General features: G+C 36.1%; 1 protein-coding gene across 1 annotated transcript; it reads right to left on the reverse strand.

The window, feature by feature from the left end:
• Positions 1 to 5,312: 5,312 nt before the first annotated feature.
• LOC128559683 (uncharacterized) lies at positions 5,313 to 6,609 on the reverse strand. The gene is made up of 3 exons (XM_053552016.1): positions 6,409 to 6,609; positions 6,009 to 6,193; positions 5,313 to 5,844 (listed from the first exon to the last, which is right to left on the reverse strand). Exons 1-3 carry the CDS (start codon positions 6,607 to 6,609, stop codon positions 5,313 to 5,315), a joined length of 918 nt encoding a protein of 305 aa, XP_053407991.1.
• Between the last annotated feature and the right edge of the window lie 17,174 nt (positions 6,610 to 23,783).

Below are 23,783 nucleotides of genomic sequence, written 5' to 3' on the forward strand. Positions count from 1 at the left end.
ATAGAGAAAGGTTCCAAACCCCAAAACCGCGCGCGCGCCGGTTTGTCCTGTGGGGCGCGCTTTTTTGGGTTTTACGGCGTGGATACTGCGTTTGGGACGTGTTTTCCCCTGTTGAATATTCGTCTTCCCTTTTCCAACTTTCCCCAAAACCCCGCCCTTTTATCGGGGCGGGGGCTAGGTTTTCCGTGACGTTTTATAAAAGACTTTGTGTCATTCGTCCCCCCACCTTTGGAAATACAAAATTTGGGCATTACTTCAGGAAAAAATTTGGTACGGGTACAGAATTCAGAACAGGATTAGGTTCATAACCGAAATACTAAAAAGCTTTTGGGTTTAGTGTGAAGTGAATTTGCAAAATTAAGGAAAGTGGGGGGCTGACATCATTTTTTCAAAAATAGTAAAAATACAAATTATAAAAAATTAAAAAATATACGTTTTTTATTATAAATTTTCGTCAGTGTATCTCCATAAAGGGACAATGTCTCGTCTTTTTTCCCCTTTTTATACACTCAAAACTCGTTACTTTGCAAAATTTTTAAAAGGGGAAAACTTAAATACCGGGTGTGAGTAAAAAATAGATTTTTCACCTTGGTATGTATCGACTTTTTCTTATAAAAAAAATGTATATTACAACGTTTGCATGGTACGGTTGCTTACGGAGGCTTAAAAACATTTTACTATAAAAATTCCGTAGTTTCTCTTTTTTAAAAATATTTAAAAAATTTGTGCGGTGTACCTTTTAGGTGTAAGTTATTATTGCAAGCAATTTTAAAAGCCCGCCCCTTGGCGTTTTTTTTTATGTTTTGAAATTCAATTACGCAAAAATGAAACAGATCCAAAAAAAAAACTTTAAAGAAATGGTGTTGCAAAAAATTGTTAACTGTTACATGAAAGGTGAGCAAATTTCAAAAGAAAATATCATACTGAAGGTTCTATTATGTAACTTTGAAATAAACGATATTTTTTATAAAAAAACCCATGGGGAAAAATCAAGTTTCAACGCCCTTAAATTTTTCTTGGCCGCCAAAAAAAAAAGTATGCAGATCACTGCATGAAACGCAAATTTGACCCAACGACCATTTTTTGCAATTTTTGACTTCGTGACATTTCAACAGCTTTATTGTAATTTCGTTTACGGCATAAAACGGTTTCATTTCCTGATAGTCTTATAACGAAATATCAAGGGGGGGAAAGTCTCATCAACTTTTGATGTGAAATTTATGACCTAACCGATTTCCAAGAACACTTTTTCACAAACCATTCATACGCCCCCAAAAAAAACAAAGGTATGCTGTAAACCCCGTACTCCAGAAATAACAATAATACAACTAACCCCCATGACGGTCCCGCTTGATTATTAAGGAATGAACGGTTGCATCAATCAATTAAAGACACCGGGGGAAAAAAAAATTTCCATGTTTTTAATGGTAAACCCCAGATTTTCTAGACCCAATTAATTTTTTTCGTCCATGCAGTTAAAATTTCTTTCAAATTTTTAAATTTTAAGGGGTTCCTTAGCAATTCTCAGTAAAACAATGGAGTAGATCATTTAGTGACACATTCAGAAAGAAAATTTAAAAAAAAAAAAGATTTTCCCCAGGTATTCAGTTTTGTATCAGAATAAAATTATTAAACTTTTTTTAAAGGTTACGCCCAACGTTTGAGCAACGCTTTTAGTGTTCAACGTTTTCGTTTGGGCGCTACGTTCCCTCCTTTTATTGGGTTTTAAGGGAAAAGGGGAATGATTTAAAGCATAATGTGGAAATTCCCACCCGAGAAAATTTTTTATTTTGTCTTTTTGCCTATTTTGTCGGGCTCTTTTAAAGGGGTTTCTTTGAGCACTAGTCTTTTTCAAAGGCATTTGCGACATAGTTTTGTTCGAAGGGCGATTAATTATAATCCGTTTTTTGGGGGCGTTTTTAAGATTTCCTAGGGTACATTTTCAGCCCCGTACGGGGGCAGGTGGGGTAAGATTGAATTGGGGGGCGCCCATAAAAACCCGGTTTTAAACCCCCCGGGGTGTTTGCCACGACCCCTTTTAAAATGGGGCCCCATGTGTTCCTTTTTTTGTTCGTTTTTCCTGTGGTTTTCGTTGTTTTGGGTGTTGGGGATGTGAAAATTGCTTCTCGAGTTTGGGGGGGCTTTTTTGGAAGAGTATTGTTTGATATTTTTCCTTTTTTTTATTTTGTTTACATAATTTAAAGTGAAAAGAAAAGCAAAACACATATTAAAAAGGGTTGGGAAAAAATGCACAATAGTCGCGTCAAACAAAAGCGATCCATCATTTTGCGACTAACGGTGTTTGGAGCGTGAAGGGTGTTGCCCCATTTATCATGTGAAGGACAGACAGTCAATGATTTCTTGGGTAGTCTAAAGCTTTTAATTTTCTACTGTTTTTACAGGTATAAGCTGCAAAGGTTACGGGTCTTTCCCGATATTTTTATGGGGTCGTACTAAACTCTCCCATTTTCTTTTCCCCCCATTTGCAAAACATTTAGCCATGGAAAAAAAAAAAATAAAACATTGATAAGGTTGTATTTTACAGTAGGTCTTTTGGAATTTAGCAATTGAAATAAGTTATTTAAATGGTATGAATTGATATATGTTTTCTGAAATGTGTTTGTAAAGTATTTGTTCTTTTATATGCGGGAGTCGGTCTAAGACGTTATACGCTTATAAAAGTGTATTGAGTTTGAAGGCGCTCTATGAATCAAGAAGGTTGAGAATTTTAACCAATAGGCCCTTCTTAATATTATCTCATGAATATTGAATGAGATTCCCAGAACGAGGCTTAGATGGGTCAGTTGTAAACATTACACTGATCACTGATAAGCAGAATGGCAGCTTCATATAGTGATCGTGATACTAGTTTAATTCCTGATATAACATTTTCTTTTGTTGAAGATTATATAAGAACCAACAAGTTTTCTTCAGGTCAGAAGTCAATTAACAAAGGATACAAATATTATAGTGAAAGTTACATACACTGTTTAAAAGGTAAGAACAAATTTCTATTTTCGTTTTGTTGATTCTAGTATACCTGTATAAACCTGAATCATCAATACACATCCTATTTCTAAACAAACTGTAACTAATTGGTCAATTCATACAGCTGTAAAAGTGACCAGTCAATAGTTCTGATTATATGCACTGATCCCATACACTGATAATTAGTGCCAGAAAATTGCACTTTTATTGCTAATTGGATAACACTGTAACCATGAAAAAAATGTTAAGATTAGTCAGAACCATTCTGTACCATATTATTTTCTAATATTACTTCAGTGGCCCCAACACAGACTGGCTGCAAGATTACAGGGATGATGCCACAAACCCACAACGAAAGTCAGAGGAACCCTACGGAATTCAAGTAATAAATTTAATAAATAGAATTATTAAAAATATATCGCTGAAATATTTGTCAAAAATAAACTCTATTGTATAGTAAGACTCACGCATAGAAAATATAAATATACATGTAAAAGTCTTTCTTTATTTTAGGTAGAGTTTTGGTTGGGAGCTGTGGCCTACAGTTCATGGCGCTAAATGTGACTGTGCAATAGGTGTGAATGCATGCTGCGGGCATATCACAGGACTGCTGTACCAGATTGCCAACATAAAAATGCTCGGCATTAAAGCTTTACCAGAGGATATCGCAAAGACGTCTATGCCACAAACATTTCACATTCCTCGAGGACAGAAAATTGCAGGTAAAGCAGTGCAAGATATTGAAGTGAGAGGGTATTCAAAGATCAAAGAACCAGGTTCAAGCAACGAAGAGGTAAAAACTATCAGGTCTACTCTGTATAATGCTATTCGCGGGGAACCTACAAACTGGGCTGAGAAAAGTGCAACTCTAGCAGCAGCAGATCCTCATTTGCTGGTTTTACCTGCCCTCAACCAGGCACCCAAAACTGTCTTGTCATCCAAATTTGGACAAGTGCTTCATGGGTCAGTGCTTAGCTACCAGCAAAAATGCGATAATGACTTCATTATAAATGTAGTAGATGGTGTGTGTTTCCCAAAATTTTTCCTGTTGGTAATTTTATGCAAAATAATGATGTTGCCAATCTAAGTCAAGAACAAGATATTAAATTAAAAGGACTACAGTTGAGCTATGGAGACATAAATAAATTCGAGGAAAAGACACGGTTACAAAGCCAAAGTCCTCTTTGGTTTAGAATTCGAGAACACCGAATAACAGCTTCCAATATTGGTCGAGTATATAAGAGGCGAAAAGATGATGAAAAGCTAGCAAAGCAATTAAAATCAACAAGGCGAGTAGTAACAGCAGCAATGAAACGTGGTATAGCTTGTGAACCACAGGCAGCCAAAAGGTATGCTGAAGTGTGTGAAAACCGTGTAAACCTTTACCCTTGCGGTGTTGTAGTGAGTTTTTGGGCACCCTGGTTAGCTGCAAGTCCAGACAGGAAGGTCTATGACCCGACAAGAAATCCACCATTTGGGCTGTTGGAAATCAAATGCCCTCAAGTTACAAGTGTTTTAGAGGCCGCATGTTTAAAAAAAGATGTAACAGGGCAATTAGCTTTAAACAGAAATTCATGATTACTACTATCAAGTGTTGGCACAGTTAGCTTGTACGGGTCTAGAATGGTGTGACTTTTTTGTTTGGACAGAAAATGATCATCATATGGAAGCAGTTTACTTTAACCAGGATGTCTGGAATACAGTGAAAAACAAAGTAGACAAATTCTATTTCAACCATTTTATTTGACAAGTCAGTTCGATTTCCAGGCATTAACAATTTGGGGGGTTTAAAATTAGAAAGGAGACAAGCTACAGTCCAAAGCTGGTTTGCCGATCCCAGTAGTGACAATGGAACAGGAACATCAAACAGATGATACTCTTTAATTCTTCTATTCATTCGTTCGATATGAATTCTTAATTTTGCAATTTGTTCCGTTTCCTTTATTTCATGTTGTGTAAATTGCCTCTTCGAACTTAAAAATGGTGGAATATTTAAAGTTGCTTGTTTTTCATTCAAAAGATTTTAATTGTAAATCCTTGTCGGCCATCACATCATCTCCTGGCTCGATGAGATCCAGTAAACCAGACAGTCTAGTGATTTCTACATCCGATATGCATCCTGTAAACAAATGATGACACAAATGTTACTGCTCCATGAGGTGCAATCCCAAGAAGCATTTAAGAGTGCAAGCACTTTTATATGTTGAATACATCTGGGAATTTAGTACAAGAGAAGATGGCTGTTGTGTTTTAATTTCCGTGCAGTCTATTATAATCCTAGTTTTGGGGTATACAATCCTTAAAACACTGTGGCATATTTGCATTTATAACTTCCCTTGAAAGATATATTGGTATTCGTCCAGAGTCAAATATAGGTAGTTTGCCCATGTAACAACTTTTCGACTCACTGTTTGAATGGTAGAATTAAAACGTACACTCAAATCTTGTTCTAAGAGACCAACCCTCAACCTACACAAAAACATAAAAAATTCGTCAATTAACAACATGCTTCTTTTCCTTCCTGCAAGACTAATGGTTTCTCCTGCTTCATAGTATTTACTCAACATATTCCTTGCTGATGGTTCAATACACTGAAAAAATGTTACGAACATCATGTATGAAGAAAATCCTGTATAAAACTGAATCATAGTGTCATCATTTGAAAATCGATTAACATTGAAGCGTTCAAGTTTCAGTTGACTTTCTAAAGCAGCACATTCATAATTTTTCTGGTTCAACTGATCCTTTAATTTTGATATTTCTTCTTCTTGTTCTACATAGAGTGGAACTGCAGTCAATGTTTCTTCTCTACTCGTAGATGGTTCTGTCGAACTTGTCATTGTTTCACATTTTTGTCTGAAAATAAAATAATTGATACATGTAAGATTTTTTAACAGAATTTGAAAAAAAACTCCTCATTTCATATCTGAAAGCTTAAATCACTGAAGTACAATACAAAACAGAATGGATGACAAGAAAATTGTGAAGCAATAATTTAATTATTTTTCAATTATAGGTACCTTTTAGATTTAGGTCCTGGAGGTGTTACTAGTGTTCTTTTTAAAATTCTTCTTGGTTCTGTGTCATCTGTCCATTCGAAAATGCTAGGTACTGCATCCTTCTTAAGCCTCTTTTTAAGGGGTGTCCAGCCTGTATAGTCCTCCTTTTTAAAGTGTTTTGAACAAACAACTGTTGACTTTGAGATCTGTTAAAAAAAGAAATCCATGGTATCAAGAATAAATACGGTAAAATCATTATGTTGGAAATGGGAAATTTCAAAAAATACAATTTACTCTTTTTAGGCTTATAACCTTTAAAATTAAATCTTATTCTTTTTTTTTTTCATTTAAATTTTATTTGACTGCAAAATTTCATTTAATGAAATAAAAGATGTAGAATAATAAACAATATGGTACATACCTGGAAATTAGGACCCACATCTCGTCTGATTTTAACCACCCAATTCTTTTTAATTCCTTCATCTTTTGGAAATTTATGAAAGCTTAGATTGAAATCATATCTGCCATTTGAACTACACTTTGGAACACAACAATGGTAATTGTTGCTTTTGTTAATTTTCTCTATCTCATTGATAACAGTATTCTCACTGGAAGTAGCCATATTGATCTGAGATAATGTTTACATCTGACCCATCTAAGCCTCGTTCTGGCATTGGAATGTAAACTATGCATATAATTTGAGAAGGGGCTATTAGAATAGCCGAAATATTTGTTACGGGGTATGATGAGAATTTTAGCCAATCAGAATAGCCGAAATATTTTTTGCGGGGTATGAATGAGGTATAAATAGATCTGTTCAATGCTGTAGGATGAGTCTTCTGGTTGTCCATGCAAGTGTCGGATCGGAGCAGTATTTATATTTACTGATGCACAGAAATCTCAGGTATCTGGCATTAAAAATATTAAAACCTCATGGGCAAATGTTTGAAAGTGTTTAGAATATATAGAAATATATTTAGAGTTCAAAAATAGAGGAGATCTATTTAAGATTCCTGAAATAAGCATTCGAACGAAGAGTTGTTTGAAAGTTGAAAATATTTTGAGAGTTTGAAATATTTCATGTTTGTGATTTAATTTGTTCAGATGTTTTGTGATTGAATATCTAACTGTTTCAAAGATAAATCATTTCTTGGAATATAAAACAATCATAAGGTTAGGAAACATGAGGAAAATTAATATACTGAATAGTTGAAATCATTAGGCAAACTAGCCCAAGAAATATTATTATTATACATATTTAGATATTAGGAATAAGGCACACTCTTGTTGCACGCTACAAAATTGGTGGCAGCAGTGAGATATCATTGATAAATATATCTTTATCACTTACCTACGTACTTATTTTAAGCTTAAGTACACAAATATTTATTTTGAATTATGGCCGAGTCAAGGGATACAGAAGATTTTTCTTTCTATTTGGCCACTCGGCCACGGAGACCCACTCAGAGTAGGTCGAACCAACATGTAGATAACATAGCATTTTGGTAATAAAGAAAGCACACAATTAACCGAAGCCATTCAGTTTAATATAATTCAAAGAGCTATAAAATATGTATTTTATACCGTTTTGTTCAATGTTCACTTTCAGCTGTTACTTATTTATAAATTATTAAGCGAAAAATATTTTCATATCCGTTGACTTTTGTTTCGAAGTAATTCTGCAGATGTTCTATTTATAGTACGGTGGCATAGCGAGGACATAGGAAATATTTTATTTTTTTCTGTGCGCACGTGTTAGCTACCACGTGCGTATGTGGTAATTCACACGTGCGCGGGTGATAACTATCACGTGCGCAAGTGACAGTTATCACGTTATACTACCATGTGCGCATGTGATAACTAACACGTGCTCACGTGTTAGCTGATCAATGAAAAAGCGTGAAAGATCTGCAATTTTTCTAAATGGATGTCTTTCATAAGGAAGTGTTATTTATAGTTAGCTGTAATTTACGAAGAAAGTGTTTCTTGTTTTTGAAAAAAAGGCTGATATCTCGATTAGTTTCGTTGGTAATTTTTCACGTTCGCACGTGTCAGCTAACAACTGCGAACGTGATAGCTATCACTTGCGAACGTGTTAGCTAAGATAGTTATTACATGCGCACGTGTTAATCAACACATTCGCACGTAGTATCTAACATGTGCGAATGTGGTGCTAACACGTGCGCACGTGATAAATAAAATGTTTCCTATGCCCCCTCTATGCCACCGTAGTATACACTGTTCCAAGACTATTTTATTTCTCGTGGATGTAGTGTCATTTAATATTTACCTAGCACATGTGAATATTTCGTATATTTCCGTAAATTCATTTTCAATGTCCAAACATAAATAGCGATACAAATATTACATATATAATTCTTAGTTGATATTATACTGTCGCATGTGCAGGTAGCTGAGCGGCAAAGCGTTTAGCTGCCAATATCAGGGTAGTGGGTTCGAGTTTTGGCCATACCTTTTCCCCTAAATTTTATTTGCAAACTTTCCGCTTATTTGTCAAACGCACCGTGATATTTATGGTCCTTTTATTAAAAGTTATCATATTCACCCGTTGCAAAAAAAGTCGATTATTTAAAATATTCTAGACAAAAAGACACATTACCTGTCACAAGCGTACTAGAAAATAAATACTTTAAGAGAAAATAATTAAAATTCATAAAGATAAAACTAGTAGCGATAACATCACATTACTTTACTTTAAAGAAATGATAACCGTGGTAACGTGGATGGCGTGACACTGATTAACTGTAAAAAATACAAATATTGCTTAAAATTAACGAAAACGCTCGAAAAATATTGACAAAGATTAATGAGTGCCTTTCATTTGATCAAATGATATAAGCATTTACACTGATTTACCCATCTCCACGAAAATAAACTGTACATATAATTTCTGCCGTACAGTTTTACTGCAATTAATTGATAATAATTGTAGGCATATTAACTAAATCAGATAGATAGCCCATGTACCCTAAGCCTGGTAATCCAGTCTGACAATTTCTAACATTTTTCTACCTGCAAATTGACAATATCAGAAACTCGATGAATGCCAATTAACACAAATTAGCGCAAATTAAGTGGGATCTTTAATGCATAGAAATTAGGTATGATTTCTTCCGTCCAATCAGTGGAGAACACGCTTCGCGTGTTCATGACCCGAGACGATAACATCTGGCTCAAGTGACCGCACGCGATAATCTGTATATTGCATATTTCAGAGGAAAAGGAAGTCACGAGTAAGTACTTATTTGATTTAATATGTTTTAATATTTAATAAACTGAATTTTTTGTGGCAAACCAGACCATGAATTATATTTAAATTAATCGGAAACACGGGTTGCTTTTTATTGCTTTAACAAATTCAGAAGCGTCAAAAAGGTCAGTTTAATTTTGTAATCTTAATATAAAAAAAAAAGAAATTCAGAATAGCCGTTAAATAGTTCATTCATTCATTCATTCATTCGATTGATCATTTTTTTTCACAACTCATCATTTAACTATTATTTCATTCATTCTTTATACAGTCTACAAGGATGTCAGTCACCAAAAGTTCATGTTGCAAGTGTTTGAAATAAAAAAAAAATATCGTGCAAAATCATTTGATAAATACCATTGGGGTTAAACGAGATTAAAGTTGCAAGGACAAAAACAACTCCTGATAGAAGTTTTATTTCGTAGAAGCTAGGTAGGCACGAACATTCATTCATTCGATCAAAACTGGAATCTCGGAAAAGCATTAATGAAGTTAATAATTACAATCTTTTATATTTAGAAAATGGGTACCGGTAATCTGTCAAAATAACGCTTTTTCTAGATGGCACTTTTGAAAAAAATTACACATCTCTTGCCTCTGTCTAGAGAGAAAATGTTTTTCTGCGAAAATGTCAGTGTCTATTACAGATTATTTTATTTCTATAGACTTTGTAAGTCTAGGTAAGCGGTTGTGATGCATATTATTTTTTCAAAGTATTATATCAAAACAAGGTTGGTAATAATAAAAAATCATATTATGTAGAATTTGATTATTAATCTGAAAGTTTTAAGAATATTATAGTGACCTAAAAATGCATACATACTACAGATCTTTTGCATTACCAATTTTTAGTAACATCTTTAAAACCGATAAAGCGGGAGAGCTTTACCTAAGAACAAATAATCCAATTTGTCGATTTCCGTACTAAGTGTTGTTGTTGTAGTAACACGGGGGTGGGGGTGGGGTGAATCGATAACTACTAGCTTTGGTCATTATAATTTTTTATCTGATGCATTTACAGGCGAACGGTTTACTAAACGATGTACTTGAATGAAGTTTAAATTAATATTAAAGTGAAATGCGGAACAAGTCGAATATGTATATAATACTTTATTTATTGTCAAATAAAAGTAATATTTAGTAATATGAATATGGTATCTAACATATTTAAAAAACGTTACATATTATACATCTAAAACAAACATTTACTTTCAGGACCATACATGTACAAACAATAAGTAACTGCTCAGCTTAGTCTGTTATTTTCAATCGATTTTCAACGGACCATTATGACATTTTCACAAACTAAAGTTGACGATATTTCCGATTGACTGGTATTTTTTCAGATCTCTATTTTACTCCATTTTGCAGCTGTAAAATCTTCAAATATGACCACAAACGTCTTTTTTTCAGCAGGGCGCAAAATGATATACTTAACAGGTTTTCTAAGTAGCGTTTCTATAACAACAAAAATACGGCAAAAATTGGTTGTTAAAATTATCTCTCCGATGATATATAATTTGTCAAGTTTAATAAGACGTCATATTGGAGGCAAACGATTTTGAACGCAAAACACTGACGTCGAGTTTCACCCAAAATTTTGCGTAAAGACGCCTGTATTTATTGAAACTGCCCGATTGTTTTTTAACAATTTTGAAAAAGCGTACATGATTTCCTTCACGATCGATTCCACAAATAAAAAAGGAGAAAAATGGAGGGGGTGGGGGTCACCATTTAAGAATTCGATCTATTTACCATTGCGCTTCCCCTACCCCAGTAAAAATAATGATACCTTAAGTATTTTCGTGAAATTTGGGCCAGGATCTTTACTGTTCGATATTCACTCAGTATATGCAACTCTATTAACATGTCCATTACGATAACTTATTAGTGTTAATTCTAAGGCTGGGTAATAGTTTGTACAGATTCCTCCGTCTGTCATAAGATTTATGACATGAGTGCAAAAATCATGAAAGCTAAATCCCCGAGAGAAAGAAAAAAGACGATATAAAGACAGAACAAAGAAGTATAAAATATATTTTTATAGCTCTTTTGAAAGAAGAAGGAAAGTGATATGTATATTACAATGCAAAAAGCATAAAACCATAAAAAGTACCTATCACTTGTAGTAAGTGGGTTAACATATTTTTATGACCCAGCTTGAAAAAACACTGACCGGATATTTCTTATCCCCAGGCAATATTGTAATACACAATGAAATTTAATGAGTGACTAAACATTTGACAGATTATTTTATTTTTAATGTAACTATATGCAATCTTGGGGCTAAAATACATTTAAGAAATAACGCAATTTTTAAACGAATACTTAAAAAAGGCACTGGCCTCCAGATCGTCCGACAAGAACAATATATATATATAATTGAGCCATGCCATGAGAAAACCAACATAGTGTGGGTTTTCGACCAGCATGGACCGAGACCAACCTGCGCATCCGCGCAGTCTGCTCAGGATCCATGCTGTTCGCTAACAGTTTCTCTAATTTCAATAGGCTTTGAAGCGAACAGCATGGATCCTGACCAGACTTCACGGATGCGCAGGCTGGTCTCGATCCATGCTGGTCGCAAACCCACTATGTTGGTTTTCTCATGGCACGGCATTATATTTTTTTTTTTAGATATATGGAAATTAATGGTGTATATGCTACGCATACTGACAGACTATAATGTCGCGGAAACACATGAGAATTAGATGTTTTAACTAATTTTTACGATAAAATTTGTATATTTAACGCGCATTAAACACTAAACCCTCAATTGCGTTATTGGTACCGACAGCGGAAAACTATTTATGGCCACTGCGATCAGGGCTCGATTCCCGGTGCGACCATCTTTTTTCTATATATGACATTTTTAAATAGTTTATAGAAACGAAAATTCCTATTTTAAGTTTCATAATGTGACAAATACAGCTTAAAATGTATCCTTGATGAACTGATAATTGTGCTTTTTAATCGAACCTCCTTTCAATATTTTACTCCGTAGATGTCATTTGTAGAATTTTAACGTCAAGTATATCCTGTGCATTTAAGGAATATTAAAGCCGGTTTGCCTAGGGTCTATATATTTCGGAAAAAAAAAAACAACTGTGAGAACAATAAACATCTCGCGGAAAGGTCTATCTTTGCATGTCTACCGTTTTTCTGTTACTCTAGCCAGGCCTGTTCACGTGCACGAATAGACATGCGCTCGTGCAAAACCAATCATTCTGAAAACAAAGTGGTCATTTGTTAGGAATGAAATCGAATATGTCTGTAAATTAGATCTTCAAACATTCAATCAAACTAGTACCATTTCTTTCATTTTACCACAGATTAGACACGTATACACTGTTATATTATTATTATCGAATATTCGGCAACTCTAATATGGAATAATGTAAATTATATTGATACTCTGATATTATTTATTATATTTTAGTTAGGTTAATCTATGAGATTTGGATAATTTTAAATCCAGATTTACAGTAAGTTTTCTATTTTCATACTTTAATACAGGATTGCTGAATTAAAAACCGAGATGCATTATATTTATTTGAACATAAAGAGATGAGACGTTTATGATGAATATTTTACTTGTCTAAGAATATTATACTGACCGCGAGATTGGAAATTCTGGAAACTCTTCAGATTGTTTAACCAAATATTAAAACGTTTAGAGGCAAATATATCGTTCAGAACTTGTTCAGTCACAAAGTTTAAAGAGATGTTTGAAAAATTAAATTTAAAAAAGCTTAACAACGCGACTGTTATGTCACTCTGATATATTTTATCAAAACTGTACAAAAGATTTATTGTGCATTTTGAGTAAGTTCTAACACGGAGGATTGCGTAATGGCGGACAGGTTAAGGAACACTAATTTAGCATAGTTTACGTTAACGCTAGCGTTGGTTTAAATACCGTGGCTGTAGTTTTGACATTTTGGTAGGAATAAAATGGGGAAGTGTTATTTAGATCCCATTACCGCACTTTATGTGCTTTTGAAGTTTTGTGACAGGTAAAATCTCTCTTGAAAAAATGTCTCTCCCGTACTTATGTTATTACTGTATGTCAGTTTGACGACAATCCATCGAAATGAGGTGAGGATTGTGCGGACAACGTGTGACGGCACCATGAACACCATGCATTTTATATTAAATATAATTTGGGAGATAGATTTTAACATAATATAAACATAAAATGCAAATAAAACACAGTAGATAACTTGTATTAAATATCAACAGGCACATTTAATGATATCTAATTTCTTTTCACGACGAAATGAGTATGGTGCGTTCTGACACTTAAATGATGTCGTCATCCCTGCCCACATGTCATTTTATTCATCATAATTTTCACATCATTTAATAGATATAATTATCAGTATCTATGAATTGCAAGAGTCTATTTGTATAACTTTTAATGCGTGCATTGTTTTATTCCAGGTTGACACAAGAGTTGTTTATTGGAATCAGAAAACGGGACGACTATTTATTTTCACGATAGAGAACATGCTTATATGTGAAGTTTCTACTAGTTTGATCAACAGATGCAGACAGACAGCCCGGATGAGCCATTCGTTCTCAGTGACATTCGTAACAACAGATAAAAGCTTATACTTATTGAGATCAGGAAACTGAATATTTCCATGGGGTTCATCATTTGTAACCTGCTTACATATCGTGTTCCAGCACAGAACCAACATGCGTCTTTTTAAAGCGCTCGTTTTGAATACATCTTCGGACATTAGAAGGGCTGTACTGCTCTTTTTAGCAGACGGCAAATCGAAAAGCCTATAGCGGTAATCAACATTCATGGGAATAATGAAAACATGTACAGACAGTATTAAAAAAATTGATACTCAACTGATTTGTTGAGTCAACGGCGCAGAATTAAATGTGCGAATTGCTAGTTTTTCAATTAGAAATGAACATTATTCACCTTTTGTGAAAGAACTGCTCCAACAGCAAAATTACTAGCATCTACATCTAAACTGAATGGCTTAGAAAAATCAGGATGTGCTAAAATCGAAGCTTGAACCAGCTTTAAAACTATCAAAGATCCTGCTGAAGCATAAAACGCAACCATACAAACTATTAGAAGACTCGGTTTGTCTCCAGGATCGCAACTGACCAGAAAATATAACGAAAGTAATTCTAAGTAAAGAGAAATAGAAAAAGTGGAAACTACGCAGGTCGCTCAACACGACAAAAATAAAAATGTTACAGGCTCGGTTTGATTGAGTCTGTTCACGGGCGGTAATGGAAATGCATGATACCGTCCACGCCCTCTAGCCATCTCAACATTCACACATGTTACAAGTAGAGACATCCGCAGATGTGTTCATACGGCGGTGCACATGGAACCTTCAATGATACACTAGTGTGTAATTTGTGTAATTCCATGAAAAGCGGCGTATGGTTCCCAGTAAAAATAATGGGCTTGCCCTAAACGAGAAAACAATTAGCAAAACTAAACAAAAAAGAATTTAGAAAGGGGATCTGAGGTTACGGAGCCTGCATATCACAGAAACTGTCAAAAGAAAAAGTTAGAAAGCAGGCACCATATCCAAGGGGTGATTATACAATACCCAGATCTATGAAAGCAGGTGTATTTGGACACCCAAGCTTAAAAACTAAACAGTACCAATAGCACAACATAAAAGTCATGTTGAACGATCTGAGAAGATTGAAATGTAACAGCTCTGATTGAATGTACGGGGAGAGTTTTTACGGCCGCCGCACAGCACAAACAAAAATGTGGAAACTCCACAAGTCGCTCAACACGACAAAAATGAAAATTTTGCAGGCTCGGTTTGATTGAGCCTGTTTAGGGCGGTAGTGGAAATGCATGCTACCGTCCACGCCCTCTAGCCCCGGGTTGAGCAGAACTCAACATTTACACTTGATAAAAATACAATTAATCAAAACGATTTAGAGACATCCGCAACGGTGCACATGGAACCTTCAATGATACACTAGTGTGTAATTCCATGAAAAGCGGCATATGGTCGTAGAAACCGTCAACGCCTGCCATTTTGAAAATCATTTTTTGTATCATTTTTCACTCCTTTAGCGGGCGGATGTCTCATAGAAATCAAAAAAACAAAGACAATTATCAAACAGGGAACGCCACGTACCAAAATCGCAGCCTCCCCAAGACGAAACCTACAGCACGCAGACGTGCACACCACAAACACACACACACATACACAAAGCCAACGCACGAGGACAAAACGAACAATCAAAGGAACACACACACATACACACAAAGCCTACCGAACAAACAAAGGAACACAGTGGGGCACCGCCTTGGAACGGTCAGTGGAAAAAACACCACTGGGGAGCTTAAACCGGTTTATGGTGCGCACCCAACCTCACTCCAACCCCCACCATGTTCCAAACACACGGGACAGTGTAAATAAAAGTAATCCCCTCCAGGTGAATCTCTAAAACACGTAATGGAAACAAAAAGGCATGGCATGTAAAACACAAAAATGCTCGTGTATAAAAATATAAAAAGCAAACCTTTAGAACCAAAAACGTATGCACTCAATGCCTATTCAGAAGACAGAGCAACAAGAGAAACACCCTTAAGGGCCCGACGAAACAGGCCAGAAGACAGATATCAAAACAGTTCAGTCCTGGAAGGATTAACCGAGTCTGCTATTATTCTTCTTGGTTGCATTCTTTACTTCCAAAGGATCTTTTTACAGATTTTATTGGACGGAAGCAAGCTGATATCTATTCTCGTACTGACGTTTCTTGAAAATACATTTTTTTCCAGTAAATGAATTAAAACAATATCATCAAAATATAACTGAATCCATTGATACTAATATCTTGGTTTCATTTTTCACCTGGCGGGGATAACTTTTATTTACACTGCCTTGTGACTTTGGAGTATGGTGGGGGTAAGAGGGAAGTTAGGTGCACCATAATATGTGTTAGCTTTGGGGTGTGTGTGTGTGTGTTCGTTTTGTCCTGATGTGTAAGCTTTGAGTGTGTGTATGGTGCACGCGTTTGCGTGCTTGGTGGGGGGGGGGGGGGGGCGGGTTCGTTTTGCGGAGGCTGCGCTTTTGGTGCGTGGCACTCCCTGTTTGATATTTTTCTTTGTTTTTAAACTCCCCGGTGGTGGTTTTGCCACTGACCGTTCCAAGGCGATGCCCCACTGTGTTCCTGTATTTGTATGTTTTGTCCTTGTGTGTTTATTTTGTGTGTGGTGTGCGAGTGTTGTTCGTGCGTGCCTTTGGGGAGGCTGCGTTTTTGGAACGTGGCCTTTGGGGAGGCTGCGTTTTTGGAACGTGGCTTTCCCTGTTGGATACTCTTCCTTGTTTTTATGCCCCCGAAGGGAGGCATATAGTTTTTGAACCGTCTGTCGGTTGCAGTCTGTCCGCAATTTTCCTGTCCGGTCCATATTTTTGTCATCCATGGATGGATTTTCAAATAACTTGGCATGAATGTTTACCACAGTAAGACGACGTGTCGCGTGCAAGACCCAGGTCCGTAGCTCAAAGGTCATGGTCACACTTAGACGTTAAAGGTCATTTTTCATGATAGTGCATTGATGGGCGTGTCCGGTCCATGTCTTTGTCATTCATGCATGGATTTTAAAATTATTGGGCATGAATGTGTACCACAGTAAGACGACGTGTCGCGCGCAAGACCCAGGTCCGTAGCTCAAAGGTCAAGGTCACACTTAGACGTTAAAGGTCATATTTCATGATAGTGCATTGATGGGCGTGTCCGGTCCATATCTTTGTTATTCATGCATGGATTTTAAAATAACTACGCATGAATGTGTGGCACAGTAACACGACGTGTCACGCGCAAGACCCAGGTCCGTAGGTCAAAGGTCCTAAACTCTAACATCGGCCATAACTATTCATTCAAAGTGCCATCGGGGGCATGTGTCATCCTATGGAGACAGCTCTTGTTACTAATGTATAGATAAGAAGAAATATAAGCATTCACTTATAATGTAGTTACGTGTTTGCTCTTCACAAATAAATAATTAAGGATGCAGGACTAAAAGTGAAATCGCAGTGATCCGTAAGCTTTTACTCGATCATTTATTAACTGATGTCGCATTTCACAAATCACGTTTATTATATATTTTATTACTGTTAAACAGCTTTTCAACAAATGATCTACAATGTGTATGTTGTATCTGGTTCTATAGATATTAAATGATACTTATTGCTAACAGATACATTTTAAGTTTGTTTTATTGAACAACTGAACAGCGGCTTTAAATAGGCTGAAAAGGGAAGAGAAACCCTTATTATTTCATTCATACTCTACAAACCTTTGAAAAACGACATTGTGTCTGAAATCATTAGTCCTCCACCTCTGATTGATGTGGGGAAGTTGGCAGTTACTTGCGGAGAACAGGTTTGTATTGGTACACTATTTGATAAACGACATTGTGTCTGAAATCATTAGTCCTCCACCTCTGATTCATGTGGGGAAGTTGGCAGTTACTTGCGGAGAACAGGTTTGTACTGGTACAGAATTCAGGAAGCTGGTTAGGTTAACTGCCCGCCGTTACATGACTGAAATACTGTTGAAAAACGGCGTTAAACCCAAAACAAACAAACAAACAAACCATGTGATGATGAAATGCGATTAAACGTCGCAATAGTTTTCTTACTTATCAATGACATTCGAACAGACAAACGTACTGTAGTGCTAAGTCACAATGCGGCCCTGAATAGACAAAAAGACAAAGATAAACTATCTTCGTCTTTGTTCAAAGCTATATGATTAAAGTTTGAGTTGTAATTATTCATATATCATGGTGAGGTAAACTATGTAAATACCCACACAGACACGTGTCAAAAGCACGCACAAGCATTGTCGCTTTAGATATATAGCAATAGATAATTCGAATACCATTTCTATTAAAACCAATGTTCGATATTTTAGAAAATCCATTTCGAAAGAGATATTGGATTTATCTCCTTTTACATTTCTTCACAAATTGTCTCGACTTCAAAATTTATTCCGTATCTCTCTGCATATTTTGTGATCGAATGAAATGCTACTGTACTGTACTTTTGCCTCTTCATTGATCGTGAATGTGACAGTGTTCAGCAACAGTTTTATTCATCAATACATCTACCAAGGTTGCATATACATTCAAAGTGGTTCCTATTCTCATGCTTTAATAGCTTTGGGTATTGTTAAATCACCCCTTAGATATGGTTCCTGTTTTTAGCTCACCTGTCACATATTGACAAGGTGAGCTTTTATGATCAACCTTCGTCCGTCCGTCCGTGCGTCCGTGCGTGCCTCGACAATTTCTTGTCTGCACGATAGTGGTTTCATTTATGATTTTATTTTAACCAAACTTGCACACAACTTGTATCACCATAAGATCTCGGTTCCTTTCTTGAACTGGCCAGATTCCATTATGGGTTCCAGAGTTATAGCTCCTGAAAGGGCCAAAATTAGCTATTTTGACCTTGTCTGCGCAGTAGCAGCTTTATTTATGATTTTATGTTTACCAAAATAGCAAGTAACTTGTATCACCATAAGATCTTGGTTTCTTTGTTGAACTGGCCAGATTCCATTATGCGTTCCAGAGTTATGGCCCCTAAAAGCGCCAAAATTAGCTATTTTGACCTTGTCTGCACAATAGCAGCTTCATTTATGATTTGAATTTAATCAAACTTGCACAAAACTTGTGTCACCATAAGATCTCGGTTCCTTTCTTGAACTGGCCAGATCCTATAATGGGTTCCAGAGTTATGGCTCCTGAAAGGGCCAAAATTAGCTATTTTGACCTTGTTTGCACAATAGCAGCTGCATTTATGATTTGATTTTAACCAAACTTACATACAACTTGTATCACCACAAGATCTTGGTTCCTTTCTTGAAGTGGCCAGATTCCATTATGGGTTTCAGAGTTATGGCCCCTTAAAGGTCCAAAATTGGCTATTTTGGCTTTTGCAGCCATATAGAGACTTCATTTATGGTTTTATTTGATACAAACTTCCAAACTATCTTCAACAACAATAAATCTTGGATTCCATGACAAATCAGATCCAATCGTAGGTTCCAGAGTTATTTTATATCTGATTACCTCCCCTGATTGTAATCAAAATGGATTTATATCAGTAAGTACTTATAGGACTTATTTGAAATTTCATTATTGTCATTAGTTGGACTGAGCCAATCAGGGTAGATAACTATGGACTGATTTTATGTCAAATTACCTCCCTTTATTTCAAATTAATGTGGGTATATCTCCGTAACTAATGAAGATACTGATCTGAAATTTCGTTTATGTCAACAGATTTATTTGGCAGATCCTTCTTTTGTTCACTTACAATATTTTTTTTAATTACTTCCCTTTTACGTTACTATAAATAGCTTATTTTTAGTACCTTTTTTATTATTGGCCGTAGGGAAAATCCGAGACCACTTTTCTGTGGTACAATATGGATGGTACCTCCAATTTTTAGGTGTATTTTGACATATTTTTACCTTGTAAGAATTTTTTTCTCCTTGGTTAAATTTCTTCCCTTTGTTGTTCCTGTCCTTTGGACTTAGATATTTTTTCTGAGAACCTTCTTGTCCTCAAGTGCAATGATAACAGGTGAGCGATATAGGGCCATCATGGCCCTCTTGTTTTAGTTTTGTTTTTCGGTAGTTTCTGTGAAATACTTCCGACCCCTCTCTAATTCCAGTTTGTTTTGTTCTGCCCTTTGTTTTCTCTTTTGGGGCAAACCCATTATTTAACTGGGGGCCATACGTCGCTTTTCTTGGACTTGCACTCTGTGTATCATTCAAAGTTTTATGTGTACGCGTATGAATACATCTGCGGGTGTCTCTGAATTATACGTTAATACTTAATGACGTGTGTAAATGTTGAGTTTTGTTATGATCAGCTGGCATTATATCTGTTGCTTAATATTTCAGTAGATGTATTTTCTGAGACAACAAGTGTATCGATCAATAGTTGCTTTACTCGTAAAAATATCTGTCTTCTATACAAAAGCTTTCCGGAATATTTTAGTATAATAATTGTCTATATTGTATGCTCATATGAATTACACATGCACTCAATAATGATAGAACATGATAAGAATGAAAGATTATACAGGACAAATATGTTATAAACAAAAGCAAAACTAAGCTTTGATTCGCCGTAAAACCCAACTCACTCACTTAATTGTTCCAGGTTTACAAATCTCTTTATGTAACAGATATCTTCATTAGCATTTAGGCACATTTGAACATGCTTAACATACTAGTATCAAAATGATCAATTATTACTAATACAATTTATCTTGGTATGTATTGACTAAATTTAGACTTTTGCATCATCTTGTAGACTGCTGCTTGTAAACTTAGTTTAAACATATTTATTGCATGAATTTCACAAATAACAATAGTACAGTAACCATTTTGCATGCAAAGAATATTGACGAAAGCACATTGTACTTATAAGGTCAATCTTCTAGTATAAGATATACACCAAAAACATGGCTTAAATTTACAAAACAGAATAATATTTCTTGTGCAATACATCCAATTTTAGAAGAAAATATACGATAAGAGATGTTCCTTAAAATCGTAGACACTTAACATATAAGGCTGTATTCCTATAAATCCCAAGAACAAAACAATATTGACAGCCTGTTCGTACATATTTTAGAAGTCACAAATAAGTTAAGTTTCGGATTTCAGTGGACAAATTGTTCCAATCACGTATAGTAGCAGGTAAGAATGAGTTGAAGTATTGTGAAGTGCGCGAGTATACCGGTCTTATAAAATCAGGATTGCGAAGATTGTATTGGGTTGAAACTCCTGCTGACGGAGGAATTAACTGTTGTAGATACTCCGGGGTCAGTCCTTTTTTCATTTTATAAAATAAAATCAATCTGTGGTCTCTTCTTCTGTTTTCAAGTGATTTCGAATGGGTTTCGCGTTGGAGATTTTCTAGGGATACTAGTCTAGTTGCTCCTGTCACAATTCGCGCACATTCATTCTGAATCTTGTCTAACTGATCCTTTTCAAAAGCTGTACAGTTATTCCAGATAACGTCGGCATACTCTAAAATAGGGCGAACAAAAGAAGTATATATCGTTTCAAGGGATTTCCTGCCGAGAGTCATTTTCAATTTACGCATATTGTGTACTCGTGTCCAGGCTTTTTCAGTGATGTAGTTGACATGTTCATGCCAAGAACAGTCATTAGTAAGTATGAGTCCAAGATGTTTATGATGTGACACTTCCGGAATCACTTGGCCATACATAGTCAGAGCAGGATGAAGCAACTGTGTTGTTTTTCTGGATATAAGAAGTGATTCTGACTTTGAAGGATTGAAATCTACAAGCCATTGATCAGCCCATGACATGATTCTAAGAATGTCCGATTGCAGAAGCTCCGCAGCTGGGACCGGAAAGTCAACAATGATGTAAAGACTAGTGTCATCTGCAAAAAGGCGGATATGACTACCAAGATCAAGGACGATATCATTTATAAATATTAAGAACAAAGGGGGACCCAATATTGATCCCTGGGGAACACCGGCAGCAATATATGCCCAGGATGAAGAAATACCAGGAAGTACAACACGTTGACGCCGTCCAGACAGATAGTTGGTGAACCATTTTAAAAGATTCCCTGAGACACCGGCATTTTGGAGTTTTATTAAGAGGCCCTGATGCCACACCCTGTCAAAGGCTTTGCTGATATCGAAAAAGACCGCCCTAACTTCAAGTCCGTCGTCAAGGGCTTTGCAGAAAGTACCATAGAGAAAGGCAAGCTGGTTAACTGTTGAGTCCCCCGGCCTGAAACCAGACTGATAAGGAGAAATAAAGTGCGTATCGAGTAGATGGTTGTAAGTGTGTTTAAACACAATTCTTTCAAAAACCTTTTCAGTACAACAAAGAAGCGAGATAGGGCGGTAATTATTAACAAGCGCTGGATCACCTTTCTTGAAGACAGCACATACATTAGCTTCCTTCCAAGAATCTGGAACTTGTAAACTTAATGATTGTGTTTGTTTGTTTTGGGTTTAACGCCGTTTTTCAACAGTATTTCAGTCATGTAACGGCGGGCAGTTAACCTAACCAGTGTTCCTGGATTCTGTACCAGTGCAAACCTGTTCTCCGCAAGTAACTGCCAACTTCCCCACATCAATTATCAGAGGTGGAGGACGAATGATGTCAGACACAATTTCTTTTATCAAATCGGCACGGAGAACATACGCCCCGCCCTGGGATCGAACTCGCGACCCGCAATCCGTAGACCAACGCTCTCCATACTGAGCTAAGCGGGCATGCTTGTAAACTTAATGAAGCAAACATTTACGTTTCCAAGTTTGCTTAATAAAATTCACTGACCTATTCAATGAGCTGTCCCTATTTTCAACATCTTTTTGTCCGTTTGTATATTAATTGGTAAACTGGTGGCATAACTTCCCTTTAATCTTCATAACCCACTTTACGCCTTCTCTTCTTTTTACTATGAGAGGTTACGTGTCACTCATATACCGGTCTGAGCTCCAAGTTGGTGATTTTGCCACTGGCTATTCCTTGGTGATGCCCTACTGTGTTCTTTTATCTTGTTGTTGTGTTCTTGCTGTCTGTTTTGTTTTGCGACTGTGTGCGTGCGGTCGTGTGTATGTATGCGCGTGCATGCGCGCTCAAGTGTATGTATGTGTTGGTTTAGTGCGTGTCAATTCTTGTGCTGCTGTAGTTTAGGGAGCTTGCGGTTTAAGATGTTTTTCAGTTGAATAATATGTTACAAAAGGCGTTATTTTCGGCCATATAGATTTGTGAACGGGATATATTAGAAGATTCTTTCACTGGTTGTAGCTGCAGATGGGAATTTCCGGTCTCGAGGGTAACTGTTTAGACGGTTACGAGGCTCCAGCCGAGTGACCGCGTAAACAGTTACCAAGAGCCGGATATTCCCATCTGCACCTACAGCCAGTGATAGAATCTTTTTCTTGCATACCATATTCAACAAAGAAGAGTAAAAATTAAATTCAAACAAAATTAATGATTTTCTTATAGCACATGTTTCTTGTAGTAGCGTATTAACAAAGCGCGGGAACTTTACGTCCGTAAACAGGAAGTACGTCATGTCGTTACAGAGACGAAAACAACGTAAGAGTTCCGGTTTTGTTTTATCATCTGCAATGAAACGTTATGTTATTTCCTTAAAATAACGTTTTTTGAATCGAGAAAAATGTTATAAGGAACAAAGAGGAACTATCAAGGTATTTAATTTTCATCCCGTTTTACGAAAAACATTATTATTACTACACACATCTTCTGCACATATGTAGTTCGTTATACGTCATTTACAGCACGAGAGTCATCTTACACCCCGGGAAGTAAGATGGAGTTTTCCAGCACCGGTGAAATCACCAGAAATCCCCGTCTGGTATGCAAGAAACATTAATCAGTTTACATTAATTTGAGGAAGGACTTCATTCGTCAATTTGAGAAGTTATTGTTCGTCAAAATGTCATGAGACTCCCATGTTGACGTTAGAATATCACATAG

The sequence above is a fragment of the Mercenaria mercenaria genome, chromosome 9, assembly GCF_021730395.1.
Source record: "Mercenaria mercenaria strain notata chromosome 9, MADL_Memer_1, whole genome shotgun sequence".
Lineage (NCBI taxonomy): Eukaryota > Metazoa > Mollusca > Bivalvia > Venerida > Veneridae > Mercenaria > Mercenaria mercenaria.

What these genes read in the sequence shown, in the direction of transcription:
- LOC128559683 (XM_053552016.1), bottom strand. Translation starts at nt 6,609, where the DNA reads ATGGCTACTTCCAGTGAGAATACTGTTATCAATGAGATAGAGAAAATT. An exon ending in ATGTGGGTCCTAATTTCCAG is followed by an intron (nt 6,194 to 6,408) that starts GTATGTACCATA and finishes TTTTTTTAACAG; the next exon opens with ATCTCAAAGTCAACAGTTGT. An exon ending in CCAGGACCTAAATCTAAAAG is followed by an intron (nt 5,845 to 6,008) that starts GTACCTATAATT and finishes TTTTATTTTCAG; the next exon opens with ACAAAAATGTGAAACAATGA.